Source organism: Mus musculus, chromosome 8, assembly GCF_000001635.26.
Source record: "Mus musculus strain C57BL/6J chromosome 8, GRCm38.p6 C57BL/6J".
Classification (NCBI taxonomy): domain Eukaryota; kingdom Metazoa; phylum Chordata; class Mammalia; order Rodentia; family Muridae; genus Mus; species Mus musculus.
In genome coordinates, this window is record NC_000074.6 from 70167491 (window position 1) to 70184156 (window position 16666).

At 50.8% G+C, this 16666-nt stretch overlaps 1 protein-coding gene across 8 annotated transcripts; it reads left to right on the forward strand.

The window, feature by feature from the left end:
* The first annotated feature begins 4838 nt into the window (after window positions 1–4838).
* Window positions 4839–16191, forward strand: Tmem161a (transmembrane protein 161A). Of its 8 annotated transcripts, none has more exons than NM_145597.4 (12): window positions 4918–4950; window positions 6813–6916; window positions 9355–9435; window positions 9751–9848; window positions 9962–10118; window positions 11377–11528; window positions 13049–13109; window positions 13216–13359; window positions 13446–13559; window positions 13659–13833; window positions 13940–14036; window positions 14393–16191. In NM_145597.4, the coding sequence occupies exons 1-12, from the start codon at window positions 4948–4950 to the stop codon at window positions 14647–14649; spliced, it is 1443 nt and encodes a 480-aa protein (NP_663572.1). In that variant the 5' UTR covers window positions 4918–4947; the 3' UTR covers window positions 14650–16191. The 8 variants fall into 8 exon arrangements, 7 of the variants coding, with proteins under 7 accessions (XP_011240598.1, XP_006509702.1, XP_006509703.1 ...); XM_030243477.1 differs by having other exon boundaries at window positions 4928–4950; window positions 9317–9435; window positions 14393–16174; XM_006509639.1 differs by lacking the exon at window positions 13446–13559 and having other exon boundaries at window positions 4865–4950; window positions 14393–16174.
* The last annotated feature ends 475 nt before the right edge of the window (window positions 16192–16666 follow it).

The following is a 16666-nucleotide window of genomic DNA, read 5'->3' on the forward strand; positions in this document are numbered from 1 at the left end:
CAATCTCCTCAAAGATCTCTTTTTGCCTACACTGGCTTTGGGGTGCATACCACAGAAACGGGTTCCAAGAGGAAGGCCAGGTAGAAGGTGGGGTGACCTAAGAAGGAGCCACAGGCATTGCATCGCCACCAAGGATGAGCCAGGAGGTCTGAACTGCTCCTGGAAGTGTGACTCTCGGATGAGACCACAGCCATGTCACCATGGCAGTGAGAGTAGGAGTAAAGTGGTTGCCTGTGGTGACCAGGACAGCCTGGGACTGAGAACACTTTTTAAAAGGTAAACAGGAGCCGGGCGGTGGTGGCACACGCCTTTAATCCCAGCACTTGGGAGGCAGAGGCAGGTGGATTTCTGAGTTCGAGGTCAGCCTGGTCTACAGAGTGAGTTCCAGGACAGCCAGGGCTATACAGAGAAACCCTGTCTCAAAAAATAGAAAACAAAAAGTAAAGAGGGGATGCTCCAAAATGGCTCATGTGGTAAAGGCCCTTGCTGCCAATCTTGTGGACCTGAGTTTTATTGTTGGAAGTTCTGTTGGTGGAAGGAAAGAACCAACTGCCTTCAAGTTGTCCATTGACCTCCCTACGTGTAGGTGCTCCCCCTACAGATGCAAATGAACGGATAAATATATAAATGGGGAGAGGAAGGGGGAAAGGTCGATGGTAAGAGAGCTTGCTATGCAAGCGTTAAGATCTGAGTTCGAATCTCTAGCATTCATATAAAAAGCCAGATGTGGTCTAGATGCCAGAGTAAAGTGGGGAAAGGATGGCTGGGGCTTAGTAGCCCAGCTCCAGCTTAAAGACAGATCATATCTGAGGGGAATAAGACACCCACTCCCTTTCTGTGTCCTCTGAGGCTGTGTTGGCACGGTTCTACAAGGAGACAGACATAATATATGTAAAAACAATGAAAGGGTGGAGCAAGAGCTTTGGGGCTGCACCCTTCCTCCTCCAAGTGTGTCCTGGGCTGCAGAGATGGCTCAGAGGGTGCAATGTTGGTTATGTCATCATGTGACTAGGGTCCAGTCCCGAGTGTCCTGGTCACAAGCCCAGGGTTCCACAGACACTGCTAATTAGAACTAGCTCTGCTGAAGGTTTGCTGGCTGCTACTCTAGCCTAGAAAGTTCTGTGTCTGGTTCAGGCAGAGTCCCTGTCTCAAAGAGGACACCTGATGTCCTCCCACAGCTTCTGCCAGGGTGCAGGCAAGTATACCGGGAAGCTCGCATTCATGCGAACCGAAATGATGATTGTACAAGAATGCCTTTTAGTTTTAGAGGGGGTGGGGTCCTCTAGGGCAAGATGGCTGCACTTGTGGGAAAAGCACTTGCCAGCTCTGAGTTCAGCCCCAGGAGGAAATGCACATGGCAGAAGGAGAAAACGGACCCCATGTGTTGTCCACTTGTGGCAACACCACACCTTTCCCCAGTCAGCATTTCTCAACCCGTGGGCCACCGAAGATCATTGGAAAACACAGATATTTACTTTGCAATTCATAACAATAGCAAAATTACAGTTAAAAGTAGCAATGGAAATAATCTTATGGTTGGGGGCTTACCACACCATAAGGAACTGTATTAAAGGGGCTTCTTAGCATTAGGAAGGTTGAGAACCACTGGCGTAAGTCCATGTAAAAACAAGATTTAAAAAAATAGGTTTCTAGGCTCAGCCCTCTCTTTCCACCCAGTCCTCCTGGTCTCCATTATGACACCACATCCTGGAGCAGGAGGGAGCAAGGTTGCTTGGGTGCTTGGGTGGCACTTAAAGGGCCTTTGAAACTCAGTAGCCATCTTTTGCCCGGCTGTTCCTGGCTCTGCCCTCCCCCGACGAGTGCCTCAGACACCACTGGGGTTGGGGCAGGGGATTGACTATGGCCTTAGGCCACTCCAACACTAAGAAACAGAATCTGTGAGCACTCAAGACTGAAGCCAGGTTGTGAGGCCCAGCGGGACCCAGAAGAGGCCTCAGGGTTCTAGAATGATCCTCAGGGCTTCCACAGCCCAGACATTGAGCCAGTAGGGCATGAGGAAGTTTCTGAAAACCAAACAGGCCTGGGAGGTGGGGAGTGGTGTCCTATGTCTTTAACTTCAGCACTCTGCAGACGAAGGTGGCAGATTTCTGAGTTAGAGAGCAGCCTGGTCTACATTAAATTCTTACCCTGTCTGAAAACGACGCCACACTAGAGACCAGGCCAGGAACCTAGAGGCTGGAGCTGATGTAGAGGCTGTGAGGGAGTGGCTGGCTCAGCCAGTTTTCTTCTTCTTTTCCATTTTCTTTTTGTATTTCCAAGGCAGACTTTCTCTGTGTAATAGCCCTGGGTGCCTGAAACTCAATCTTTAGACCAGGCTGTCCTCAAACACACAGAGAACCGCCTGCCTCTGCATCCAGAATGCTGGGATTAAAGACGTGGGCCATTACCCCGGTTTAGAACCCAGGACCACCAGCCCAGGGATGGCACTGCCTGACTTAGGCTGGGTTCTCCTACATCTACCCCTAGTTTTAAAAATGCCCTATGTGCTTGCTCACAGCTCAGTCTCCCAGAGGCATTTCTCAATTGGCATTCCCTTCTCTCAGACTACTTTAGCTGTGTCAAGTTGACATAAAACTCCAGCACACAGGACTACACCAGACCATGAACGAGACCAAGATGGCTCAAAGACCAAAGCAGCTGCACCTCAAATCTAGACAGGAGTTTGAAAAACCACCAGGCATGGTGTAGCAAGTTTGTAACTCCCAGCACTGGGACGCAGGGATACCCATCTTCTGTCAACAGGACATTTTGAGTCCAGAGGGTCAAGGTCACTGTGAATTACCTCACATGGACATCTGCACAGATTAATAACCAGTGGTGAGATCATCACAGAGGCAGCACAGTCAATGTATGGACAGCATCCTAGGAGAATGTGCCCACAAGACAGCCAGACACCCAGGCCTGTCCAGGACTTAACCAAGATAAGAGCTGCCCCTCCCTCCCTCTCTCAAAGCCGCTTGGGGAAGACTGTAGGGTCCTAAGATGACAGTTCTTGCTCAAGCTGTATCTGAGGCTGAGGTTGTTGTACATGATGCTTTGGTTTAGAAAACAAAAACAAAAACAAAAGGAGGCCTGCCAGCTCAGGGTGCTCTCAGGTTCACAGCCCTCCTGACCTAGCTGGATTCCATGTAAGCCCCACCACCCTACCCTGTGGGTCTAACTCTAGCATTTTCTATTCCATGAGCCCAAATCTCCCCATTGTTGTTTGAGCCTTTTGGAATTTATGTTTGAATCATTAGGAAGATCAGGCTAGCTCCAAACTATCAAAAATGGCTTTCTGTGTCTGGCTAGTACAGGAGTTAGAGATGTGAACCACTAAGGCCAGTCAGCACCCTCTTTTTAAACATTAACTACTATCATGTCGATGGAAGCAAGTGTATAATGCATGAGTGGAGTGGAGGTCAGAGGTCAACTCGCAGGCATGATTCTCCCTTCTACCATGTGGGTGCTAGGGTTGGAACTCAGGCCCTCATTGTGGTAAAAAAACTCCTTTGCCCAAAGAAACATCTCATCAACCTAACAAGTGTTCCTTCCTGGTTTTTACTTTATTTTATTTCTAGACAGGGTTTATCTGTTAGCTCTGGCTGTCCTGGAACTCACTTTGTAGATCAGGCTGGCCTCGAACTCAGAAATCCACCTGCCTCTGCCTCCCGAGTGCTGGGATTAAAAGCATGCGCCACCACGTTCGGCCCTGGTTTTTATTTTTTTTTCCTGTTTTTTGTTTTGTTTTTGAGACAGTCTTAAAATATGAAGCACTAGTGGCTTCAGTCTGGCTACACAGCCTAGGCTGTCATTAGTCTTAAAACATGCTCCTGTCTTAGCTCTCTAAGAGAGAGGACAGCTATGCGATCCACTATGCCGGGCTGTCTAGTGAGGAGGGTGTGGCTCAGAGAGTGACGTGCACACACACAGACATCCAGGCTACTGTCTGAACTGGGGTGATGGTGTAGTGAGCTGGGGAGGTCGCTCATACAACACAGGTCTTACGTTTGCATGGTGAGCTCCATCCGTGGTGAGTGAGAACACTGACCGGGCATGGTGAGACACATCTGTTACTTGAGCATTTTACAGCAGGATCAGAACCTCAAGGTCATCCTTGTCTACATAGAGAAGTTCAGACCCTACTAAAACCAAACAGGGTTAGCAAGCCTGTTCAGCCGGTTGAGGCTTTTTCTGTGAAGTCTGAGTTTGATCCCCTGGGGTCCACATGATAGCGAGAGAATTGACTCTAGCAAGGTATCCAATGTCCTCCCACACACAAAGTAAGAACTCCTCCCCCCCCCCCCCCCACGTCCAAGTAAAAACAAAACTAGAAAGCTAGAAAGTTGGTTAGTTGACTAGGAGCAAGTATTGCTTTTGTAGGGAACCCAAGTTCAGTCTAAGCCCTCTTCTCAACCAATAAACAACCACATGTATCTTTAGGGTCAAAGGATCTGGCCTTCTCCTCTGGACTCCAAGGACTGCAGCTACGTGCAAAATACAAAAAACCCCACAAGATACAGATACATACTAGAAAATAAAACCAACCGGGTAGTGGTGGCACAGGCTTTCTTTAATCCCCAGTACTTTGAGGCCAGCGTGGTCTACAGAGTGAATTTCAGGACAGACCAGCAGAAGTTACATAGGTACTCTGTCACACGCACACGCACACACACACACACGGCACACACACGACACACACCACACACACGGCAAGGGCAAAAAGAGAAAGAAAAGAAAAAAGAAGGAAAAGCCAGCAGACGAAACGACCTCATGCTCCAGCTAAAACTACAGTTCCCAGCATGCATTGCGCACACCCATCCCATTCTTAGCCCGATGACTGACTTCCCAGGATGCTCGTCAACAGCATTCTGTCTCTAATTGGCCAAGATACCTCAGCGCTTCCCCGCCTCCAGCCTCGTACCGCTGTGCGCCCAGGGAGCGGACATGGTGAGCAGGCCCTCTGGGATCCCCGGGGTGGAGAACGGCCTAACTGAGCTGAGAGGGTTCCCCAAACCGCGCGGGCTATTTGGAAGTGTCGTGTAGTCAGTGGTGCTGGACGCGTTGGGAGGTGAAGCTAGGGCTCTGGACTGGAGTGAGGGAGCTGGGATTGCAGCTATCTTTGCTTTCTGACAGGGTCCCATGTAGCCCAAGTTGTACTAGAACTTATTCGTAGCCTATGGGGACCTCGGACTTCTGATTCTCCTGGCTCTGGAGTGCTGAGATGTCAAACTTGTGCCACTATTCACGGCTTTCTGTTTGTCTTTTAAAATCTTTTTTTATTTTTCATTATTTTATTTATTTAAGTATGAATGTTTTGTATGTATGTCTGTCTACCGTGTGTGTGTGTGTGTGTGTGTGTGTGTGTGTGTGTGTGTGTGTGTGTGTGTGTGTGTGTGTGTGTGTGCTGTTCTTAGAGGCCAGAGAAGACATGTAGGATTCCCTGAGAGTGGAGTTAGAAAGGGCTGTGAGCTGCCAAATGGATGCTGGGAATTGAACCTGTGACCTCTGGAAGAGCAATCAGTACTCTTAAGCCCTGAGCTATCTCTCTAGCGTCCCAGTCCTTTTATTTTTTTCTATTTACCCATTAAAAATTATTTACAAAGGGTCTTACTTGTTGGTGTTGATGGGCAGTGATGGCAAATGCCTTTAATCTTAGCACTTGGGAGGCAGAGGCAGGTGAATCTCTGTGAGTTCGAAGCCCGCCTGGTCTACAGAGTGAGTTCTAGGACAGCCAGGGCTACACAGAGAAACCCTGTCTCAAAAAAATCCAAGCAAAATTGTACACCAGTACACCTGGCTGACAGATTTTTATATTGATCTGTATTTCATGTTAATTGGGTATGAAAGCAGAATGCAGGCAGGCAGCTCTAGTGGCACACAGTGTATATAATTAGATAATTACAGAAATGAGTGCTGTGTCGGCGGGAGCCTGACTTAGCTTCCTTCTGAAAGATTTGTGGAGCTGTGCTCTGAACTCTTCCTGGGATGGAGAGCTGGCGTCTATCATTTGGTAGAGTGCTTACCTAGCATGGACGGGGCTCCACCCCTGCACTGCACAAACTGGGTGTGGGTACACGCTATCACCCTAGCACTCAGGAAGTGGGGACAGGAGGACCAGCAGTTCAGGGTCACCTTCAGCTGTGTTCTGAGATCCAGACCAGCCTGGGCTATAGGAAATCAACCTATCTCTGGCCTTCCCTTCTTTCCTTGGTTTCTTTCTTCTTTCTTTCTGTCTTGTGTTTGTTTGTTTGTTTGTTTGTTTTGTTTTGTTTTATTTTGTTTGTTTTTTTTTTCAGATATTGTTTCTTTGTGTAGCCCTGGCTGTCCTAGAACTCATTCTATAGACTAGGCTGGCCTCGAACTTGGCCATCTGTTTGCACCTGTTTCCCAAATGTGAGGATTAAACCCAAGATTACACACCCTGCCTGGCAAGAAACATCCTTTAGACAAATAGTTGGGTGTGCTGACTCTGGCCTTTAATCCCAACATTGGTGAACCAGAGGCAGGTAGATTTCTGTAGGTCGGAGGCCAGCCTGATCTACCCACATAGGCACATCCAGAGCTCACAAAGCAAACAGAAGTATTCAGGAAAGGGGTTCAGGGCTCTGCTGGTGGAAGCAGGGGTCAGGACCAGGTGAGCTGCTGGGGATGCCTAGGGCGCTGAAGACAGACTCTGGCTCATACCCACTGACTTCTGAGAGATACCACCAGAGCCCAAGGCTGGCCCTCTCCACCCACCCACCTGCTCTATAAATAACCTGTGTTACGTCAGAGCACTTGAGATTTTCTGACTAGAGCTGCCCCTTTAGGCGGTCCTTGGAGTGCAGCTGGTGGTGACTCTGTTCACCGCCACCCTCATGCACAGGCTAGCGCCACACTGTTCCTTCGCACGCTGGCTGCTCTGCAATGGCAGGTAAGGGAATGTTCTGCTGCCTGTCCTGCTGCAGTGGTCCCATGGTGCATGCTGTTTGTTCCTTTTAAAAATCTCCTCCTTCTCCTCCTCCTCCTCCTCCATTATGTGTAGGGGTTGTCTCCACGAGTGGGGTTGTGCACTCATACACTGGGGCTGGCGTTACAGTAGTTATGAGCTGCCTGATGCGGGGATGGAGAACCCAGCCCAGGTCACCTGGAGGTGCTCTTAACCCCTGAGCCATTGCTTCAGCCCCGGTTTTGTGGTTTTTAGACAGAGTCTCATACTGTAGTTCCAGCTGCTTGTGAAAGTGTGGCAGTCCCTCTGCCTCAGCCTCCCATCCGCATTTCAAAACATTTCTTTTCAACTGTGTATGTCACATTGTCACATGTGTATCTGTGTGTGGTTTGTGCCTTTCCTAAGTGAAAGTTGCCAGTTATGGATGGTTGTGGGCTGCCCAGCATGGTGGGTTGGGGGTGGGGTCATTTGCAAGAACAGCAAGCACTTTTAACCAACACTGAGCCATCTCTCTAGCCGTCTACACTTTTTTTTTCCCCCAAGATAGGGTTTCTCTGTGTAGCCCTGGCTGTCCTGGAACTCACTCTGTAGACCAGGCTGGCCTCGAACTCAGAAATCCGCCTGTCTCTGTCTCCCAAGTACTGGGATTAAAGGTGTGTGCCGCCACCGCCCGTCCCATCTACACTTTTTAAACTTTGATTTATTCTTCCTGTTGTGTGTGTAATGTTTAGGTGCCTGTCTGGCACTTGTGTGGAGTCAGGTTGTAAGGTTAGTTTTCACTTTCCACCTTTAGTAGGTTGTCTTAGTCAGGGTTTCTTTCTTTCTTTCTTTTTTTTTTTAAAGAAGTTTGTTTGTTTGTTTGTTTGTTTTAAAGATTTATTTATTTATTATATGTAAGTACACTGTAGCTGTCTTCAGACACTCCAGAAGAGGGAGTCAGATCTCATTATGGATGGTTGTGAGCCACCATGTGGTTGCTGGGATTTGAACTCCGGACCTTCGGAAGAGCAGTCAGTGCTCTTACCCACTGAGCCATCTCACCAGCCCTTAGTCAGGGTTTCTATTCCTGCACAAACATCATGACTAAGAAGCAGTTGGGGAGGAAAGGGTTTATTCAGCTTACACTTCCACATTGCTGTTCATCACCAAGGAAGTCAGGACTGGAACTCAAGCAGGTCAGGAAGCAGGAGCTGATGCAGAGGCCACGGAGGGATGTTCCTTACTGGCTTGCTTCCCCTGGCTTGCTCAGCCTGCTCTCTTATAGAACCCAAGACTACCAGCCCAGAGATGGCACCAAACTAGCCAGTACAGTAGGCCTCAGACATCGAACTCCGGCCACAGGTTTTTAGGCACGGTCTTGGAACTCACTTTGTAAACCAGGCTCGCCTGAATTCACAGAGCTCCATCCATCTGCCTCGGCCTTCTGAGAGCAGGTATCTAAAGTATGCCCCACTATTGATGTTTTGTAATGTGGCGGCCTGGTGTGCAGGAGAGGGTGCCTTAGCGGGCCCATGAGGTACCAGCTATACCACCAGTTAGTATAAAATGAGGCACGGGAAAGGCGTAAGAAGGGATTGGAGGCAGAGAAAGAATGGGACAGAGAAGGAAAAAGAGAGAAGAGAGAAAGAAGGGAAGAGGAGAATGTGGGGAGGGGGACAGAGAGGGAGTGGGGGAGACACACACACACACACACACACACACACACACACACACACACACACACACACATGCCTATACCTGGCTGTTGGCTGTTGGGCAGAGCCTAGAAGAAATGCCAACAACTATGCCTGATGTCTTGGTTCTTTTTTGTTTTTTGTTTTTAATTTATATGAATACACTGTAGCTATCTGTCTCTGACACACCAGAAGAGGGCATCAGATGTGAGCTACCATGTGGCTGCTGGGAATTAAACTCAGGACCTCAGCCATCTCTCCAGCCCCATCCTTTGGTGTCTTTAAAGTACACCTTGGATCTGTCTTGACAACAGAGCTCACCCCCAACTCCCCTCCTCCTGGCCTTTTGTAATCCAGCTTTCTCCTATTTTTCCTGTTTTGGTGTCTGGCCCCTTCTGAGAATACTGTTGAGTGGTTTCTCTTCAGAAAAATGGCTGGGGCACCAGAGAGTCAGACCATAGGTTGTCCTTGATTCTCGAGGTCCCTGTGGCTTGATCAGTTCCCTTCATCCCATGTTCCCAGAATTATGCTAGCTCTGGGTACACCCATGTACCCTGGCTCATCTTTCTATAGGGCTGCTCCCACCTCAGCTCTAACCCCCCAGCGCTGGCCCTGCCCCCTCCCCTCCAGCTCTGCCCCCTGCCCTAACTCTGCCAATGTCCAGTGATCTATTTTCAAAACCAGATTCAGGTTCTTTGCATCATACCCCTAGGCCAATCTTTCCTGACCTCTGCCCCACTCAACCCCCAGTCTGTTCCGGTACATACACCCGTCAGAGGAGGAACTTCGGGCGCTGTCAGGGAAACTGAGGCCCCGGGTCAGGAAGGAGCGGTAAGTGGTCCCCACTTTGACTCCATGGGGCCCCGGCAGGGCTATGCCCTCCTGTCCAGGGAAAGGCCTTATCTTGCCCAAGGGCTCCTGGCTGGGGAACACGGCCTACCCTCGCCCTCACAGCACTGCTGGGCATGGTGGCAGCAGTTGGCATCTTGTTGTACTCCTGGCCATTTGCTTGGGGCCGGCCCTGTGTCTAGTTTGCCCTCACACCTGATGTAGCTAAAGCTCTTTCCCAAGCCATCACCGCCCAAGCTTTCTAGGAGGTCCAGAGATGGTTGTCGACCTCAGCTCTCACTTTCCCTGTGTGCTCAGGTGGGCAAATGGTCTTCATGACGAGAAGCCATTGTCAGTGCCTCGAGATGCCCATTTCCAGCTGCAGACCTGTCCCCTCACTGCTGTGGATGCCCTAGGTAACACCCAGCCCAGTCCCCAGTCCCCTCCCCAGCTGCTGGGGTCATTCTGCCCAGGGGGAACTCTGAGTGGAAAGAGCCTGGAGTAGGTGCTGAGGCTCCTGTCCCTGCAGTCCTGCGCTTCTTTCTGGAATACCAGTGGTTCGTCGACTTCGCAGTGTACTCCGTTGGTGTGTACCTCTTCACAGAGGCCTACTATTTTGTGCTGGGCCCAGTCCAGGAGACCAACATCGCTGTGTTCTGGTGCCTGCTCACTCTGGCCTTCTCTCTGTATCCTTCTCTGGCACTTAGCATGTGGGTGAGTGGGACTCAGGCTCCAGCTTCCCTGTCCCTCTAACTTGCTGTCTATGGGATCACCCACTGTGCCATAAACCTGTCCCAGAGTCAGAGGATGCAGGCCATCCTGATTTTGAACTCCTGGCTCACCCTCCAGCTCTCGGTGACAGGTGCTCATCACTACACTGCTACTGTACACACAGTCTGGTTTTCTTGTACTGGAAAACCAGGAACAGTTTCCTGGGATTTGGTTCATCTTTTTTTTTTTTTTTTTTTTTTTTTTTGGTTTGTTTTTTCTTTTTTTGAGTTTTCGAGAGAGGGTTTCTCTCTGCAGTCCTGGCTGTCCTGGAACTCACTCTGTAGACCAGGCTGGCCTCGAACTCAGAAATCCGCCTGCCTCTGCCTCCCGAGTGCTGGGATTAAAGGCGTGCACCACCACTGCCCGGCGGTTTGTTTTTTCAAGACAGGCTTTCTCTGTGTCGCTGTCCTGGAACTCACTCTGTAGACCAGGCTGACCCTAAACTCAGACATCCTCCTGCCTCTGCCTGCTGGGGTTAGAGTTGCACACCACCACATCTTTTTGCCCAAACCTTCTGGTATATACATTGCATCAAAAAGCATGTCACAAGGCTAGCTTGGCGTTTGGAAAGCAGAGGCCCAGGTATGGTGGGGACCCTAATCTGAGAAAGCACAGACCCTTTAGGGGATCATCTGGCCGCCAAGTGTTCTGAGTATTAGTCTGGGGAAACATCTCATAGTTGAACCTTAACCAGGGACTGCATCTTAGTAGAGTTTTGAGGTTAACTGATGGAGGCACTGTGTGTCTTTGGCTCTTAAATAGTAAAGCCACACACAGAGCTCTGTGCAAGTGAACTTGGCTGAGAAATGGTGGTGTGCCTGAGCATGCAGGAGGAGGCCCCTGGATTTACACACAAGAGGTTGGGGTTCTACCTCAAGCACTGTCCCCTAAGGGGGAAAGAAAACCTGTCTCCCAACTTTTCCATAGCTTTCAAATGTCACATCTACTTGGGCTTTTCACTGCCCCTCCTTCCCTAAGTGCTGCTGCCATAGTGATTTCTGATTGGCCAGAGGTCATTAGGCCACCTCCAACCAAACACTAGTACCCCCAGATCCACATCCCAGGTTTAAACTGCAGGCACTCAAGGCCAGTTCGTGCAGGGTTGTCTGTGCCCTGGAGAGGGGGTCTGAAGAGGGCCCAGCCTGTCCTTGGCTTTCTTAACCTCATCCCTAGGAAGGTGTTCCTCATGGTGACCCGGCTGTACTTCAGTACCAAGGAGGGCGGTGAGCGCTCCGTATGTCTCTCCTTTGCCTTCCTCTTCCTCCTCTTGGCCATGCTGGTACAGGTGGTGCGGGAGGAGACCCTGGAGCTGGGCCTGGAGCCGGGTAGGTATGCTTCTCTGTTGAGTCCCAGGTCACTTTCTGTTTCTTTTTCTTTCTCTTTTTTTCCCACTCACTCTGTGGCTCTGGCTGGTCTCAGACTCACAGAGATCCTCATACTCCTGCCTCCCAAGTACTGGGGCTAAGATTTATCTGTTATTACTGTTTTCAAAGATTTGATTTTATTCTATATGTATGGTGTTCTGCCATCATGTGTGTCTGTGTACCTGGATTGTACAGTATCTATAAAGGCCAGAAGAGGGCACTGGAGTTGCAGTGGCTTATGAGCCATAGTGTGGGTGGGAATGTGGGCCCCATGAAAGAGCAGCAAGGGCTCCTTACCTCTGAGCCTTCTCAGTAGCCTGTGTTTTTGTTTGTTTGTTGTTTTTAAGATTTAGTTTTTTGGGCTCGCGAGATGGCTCAGCTGGTAAGAGCACTGACTGCTCTTCCGAAGGTCCCGAGTTCAAATCCCAGCAAACACATGGTGGCTCACAACCACCTGTAATGAGATCTGACACCCTCTTCTGGTGTGCCTGAAGACAGCTACAGTGTACTTACATATAATAAATAAATCTTGAAAAAAAAAAGACTTAGTTATTTTATGAATGTGAGTGCTATATCTTCATGCATACCAGACGAGGACACTGGATCCTGCAGATGGTTGTGAGCCACCGTGTAGGTGGGTTCTAGGAACTGGACTCAAAACCTCTGGAAAAGCAACTAGTGTTCTTAATCGTTGAGCTATCTCTCAAGCACCCCTGTATTTTTTCAAGATTTATTTAAAATGTTTAGTGTGTGTGTGTGTGTGTGTGTGTGTACATGAGTGCAAGTGCTATTGGAGACTAAAAGAGAGTATTGGGGGGCTGGTGAGATGGCTCAGTGGGTTAGAGCACCCGACTGCTCTTCCGAAGGTCCAGAGTTCAAATCCCAGCAACCACATGGTGGCTCACAACCATCCATAACGAGATCTGACTCCCTCTTCTGGAGTGTCTGAAGACAGCTACAATGTACTTACATATAATAAATAAATTAATTAATTAAAAGAGAGAGAGAATTGGATACCCCAGAGCTAGAGTTACATATAGTTGTGAACAACCCTACACAGGGATTGGGAACCAAACTCAGGTCCTCTGGAAGAGCGTCCAGGGCCTTCTCTGAGCTGTCTCCTCAGCCCTAGGCTCTGTTTCTTGAACAATCCTGCAGAGTCTAGTCCTAGCAGGGCTCTGTGTGCTTCAGAGACAGGCACCTGCGCAGCACATGTGGAAGCCCTGGGTTGTATCCCAGCACAGGAGAATACAGGTACCATTAGAACAGGTTGTCTGGCCTGGGGCTTGGGCCAGTGTGACAGCCTCTGCAAGCATGAGGACTTCAGTTTGCACTCATGTAAAAAGTAGAAATTGCCTGCCCGTGCCTGTAAACCCTGGCACTGGGGAGGCAGAGACAGGTGGATCTGCAAGCGGGAAGGCCAGTCGGCCTAGCTTTGGAAACCATAGCAATGGACGCCACTTGATCCTCTCCTTTCCCAGGCCTAGCCAGCATGACCCAGCACCTGGAGCCTATTCTGAAGAAGCAGGATTGGGACTGGACGTAAGTCCTGGGGACTGGACCTTGGGGGTGGGTGCAGGTAGGGGGAATATCTAAAGGCTAAATTCTGACCAGTTGTGGGTTTCCTGAGACCATCTCTTCTCTCCAGACTCCCTGTGATCAAGTTGGCCATCCGCCTTGGGCTGGCGGTGCTAGGCTCCCTGCTGGGCGCCTTCCTCATTTTCCCTGGCCTGAGGCTGGCCCAGACCCACCAGGACGCGCTGACCCTGTCTGCGGACCGACCACTGCTACAGTTAGGCGGGTCTCCCAGGGTAGGATTGGAGTTGGGCTAGAGGCTGGGGGTGAGGAGCCTGATCCCACTGAGATGCTTGTCCCCAGGCTGCTCCTACACACCAGCTTCCTGTCACCCCTGTGCACCTTGTGGCTCTGGACAAAGCCTGTCGCCCGGGACTTCCTGTACCAGGCACCCACAAGGAACATGACTTTCTCTGTGTGCGTTTTGGGGGCACTGAGGGGCCTGGGGTGCCTGAGGCCATGGCCTGGGAAAGGAGGGCTCACCCAGACTTCCTGCCTGCTTCACTCTTGTTGCAGACCGTCAGAAGGGGCTTTCGACTCTCTGCGCCTCTGGGTGTTGGTGGCGCTGTGCCTGTTGCGCCTGGCAGTAACCCGGCCACACCTGCAGGCCTACCTGTGCCTGGCCAAGGCTCGAGTGGAGCAGCTGCGCAAGGAGGCTGGCCGCATTGAGGCCCGTGAAATCCAGCAGCGGGTATGCACCCTGGGTGGGATGGTCCCGGTGCTGAGGGGGCCTAGTCGCAGGGTCTCTGCCCTGGGAAGACCACCCCTTCTACAACCCCCACTGTCTCCCCCGTTAGGTGGTCCGGGTCTACTGCTACGTGACTGTGGTGAGCCTGCAGTACCTGACCCCGCTCATCCTCACTCTGCACTGCACACTGCTGCTCAAGACCCTGGGTGAGGGGCTGGTGGGAAAGAGCATGGGGCCAGGGGGTGGGGACAGATTTGATAAGGGTAGGATCTTCAGATAAAAGTGGAGGTGGGGGGTTTTCTGTTCGAGGGCAAAGTTGGCAAGTAGAGGTGGGGACATGGCCGGGTAAGGGTGGGGCTAGCAGATAAAAGTGAGGGCAGGGTTTGGGAAAAGCTACAGTTAAGACCCATAGGCAGGGAGGTTGGAGGCAGGGCCAACAGACAGGGGAGGATGGAGGCCCCCTAAGGCCTGCGGGGTGTAACCTAGGTGTGGGCGGGGTGTGAGAGCCTCTAGATTCCCACCATTATGTCTCCACCTATAATTCTCTTCTTCACTCCTGCAGGAGGCTACTCTTGGGCCCTGAGCTCTACTCCTCCCCCACTGGCCCCATCCCAGCCCTCAGAGGCTTTGATCCCTGTAGACCCTGCAGGAGATGAGGCCCAGCAGACTGCAGCCCAGGTTGCAGGGATCCTGGGTGGCCTGCTCACGCCCCTCTTCCTCAGAGGCATGCTGGCTTACATCATCTGGTGGACAGCTGCCTGCCAGCTGCTCTCCAGCCTCTTCGGCCTCTATTTCCACCAGCACCTGGCAGCCTCTTAGCAGGAAGGCACTAGGCTCTAGTGTCTGATTCCTGCCCACCAGGATTGGGACTGTTCCCTGTGTGTGTGCCTTGGTGCCCCTAGATGACATAAGGGTTGGTGTGGGGACTCCCTACCATCTCTCTCACTTCAGTGCCTAGATCATAAACCCCTTGAAGCAATCTCCCCTGGGCCATGATCCCCAAGTGTGTGTGTGTGGAGGGGGCACGTTTTACAGAAATATCCCAGAGACTGGGGGATGAGCAGGGGAGACCTGGATAGTGAGAGGGGCCTGGGAGAGAGTGGAAACCTCAAGATCAGAGGTGGCTAGGAGAGCTAGGGGTGGGACTCTGGCCCAGCATCCATATAGCCCCGGCATCTGTCAGTATCCCCAGGAGGGAGAGACAGTAGTCTCCATGCCTGTCTCCCCAGCACACTTGGGGAAGCTGAGGTAAGAGGGTTAGCCTAGACTAGTAACAAGACTATGTAAAACAAGAAGAAAAAGGGGGCCGGGGGAAGCTTGAAAGGGAAGAGAGGGAAGAGGTTGTCACCATCCTCCAAAGCTGTGAGGATGACTGCTGTGTTTTGAGGTCTTGGTGACTAAGGGTCACCTCCAACTCCAAAGTTATTTTTTTGCTATGACTTAGTGTGTTTACGTGTGTATTTATGAGATATGTGTGACCTTCCTACATATGTAAAATGTGTATTGAGAATAAAAAAGGAGGGCTTCTGCAATGCTGCCTTACCATGGTGCCAGTGTGGTCTGGCCCAGTCATGTTCAAGAGCCAGTGCTCAGTCAGAGCCTTGAGCCTCTGGGTCTCTGTCCAAGAGGACTTAGGAGTGTGACTGCCTATGTGCTGTGAACACAGGTGCTGTGAACACAGGTGCTGTGTATGATACAATAGGTCCATGTGTGAGAGCAGGGATCAGAGGACAACTTAGCATGTAGATCCTAGCCTTCTACTATGAGACAGGGTCTCTTGTTTACCTGAGTCCCTCAGGTCAGCTGTCCAACAGGCTCCAGGGAGTCTCTGGTTTCTGCTTCCCACCTTGCTTGTAGGAGTGCTAGGATTATAGACTAGTGCTGCTGTCCCACTTTATGTGGGCTCTGGGGACTTGAACTCAGGTCTTCATGACTGCAGCAAATATGGCTGACGTGTGTGTTATGAATCAACAGGATGTCCTTGAAGGGCTATCTGGAGTCCCTGCCTCCCAAACTGACCCTGACAAGGGCTGCAGGACCTTGTGGAAGTCTCATGGGAATCAGGGATGCCCATGCTCTGCTGTGGATTTCAGAGTGTAGGGGCACACGACGTACAGGGCCCCACCTCCTTCAGCTACATGGCTCAGGGCTGACTGGGCCTGAGCTGTGTTTCAGAGCAAGGTCCTTAGGCTTCTGGCCGATGCCCATTTGCTGAGCATGATGGAGTATAGCTGATGACTCCAGAGGTAGTTGGGCCAGCCAGTGCTATGCAAGAACTAGAAGCCAGCATGGATTATATTTCTCAGATATTAAATAAATCCGAGCCATGTTGTTGGCAGATTTAGCTACATGGTTACTGTATTCCTGGATCCTTATCTTTTTTGTACTGGCAAAAAAACCCCAGGGTCTTTTGTATAGTAAGTGCTCCACCCTTGAGCCACGCCCCCAGCCCCTCACTGGGGGATTCTAGGCTGGGACTCTACTGCCCCAGTCTAATGTTCCATCTTTGGCCATCAATTTCATCCCCAGTAGCCTGTGTCACATTTACATCTATGAACAGAAAGTTGCACAGAGCACTTGGACAACACACCTGCAATCCTCAGCTCTCTTTCACAAGGATGGGGGGGGGGGCTGGAGAGATGGCTCAGAGTGAAGAGCACCGGCTGCTCCTGCTGATGATCCAGTTGTGCGAGCACCCCATGTGATCATCTGTAAGTCTAGACTAAGGATCTGCTGGCCTCCTCCGGCACTAGGCCTGCACAGTTATGCAAAGCACCCATACACAAAATGCCTTTTTAAAGTAGCAAATAGTGGCCATGCAGTGGTGCTGTACACC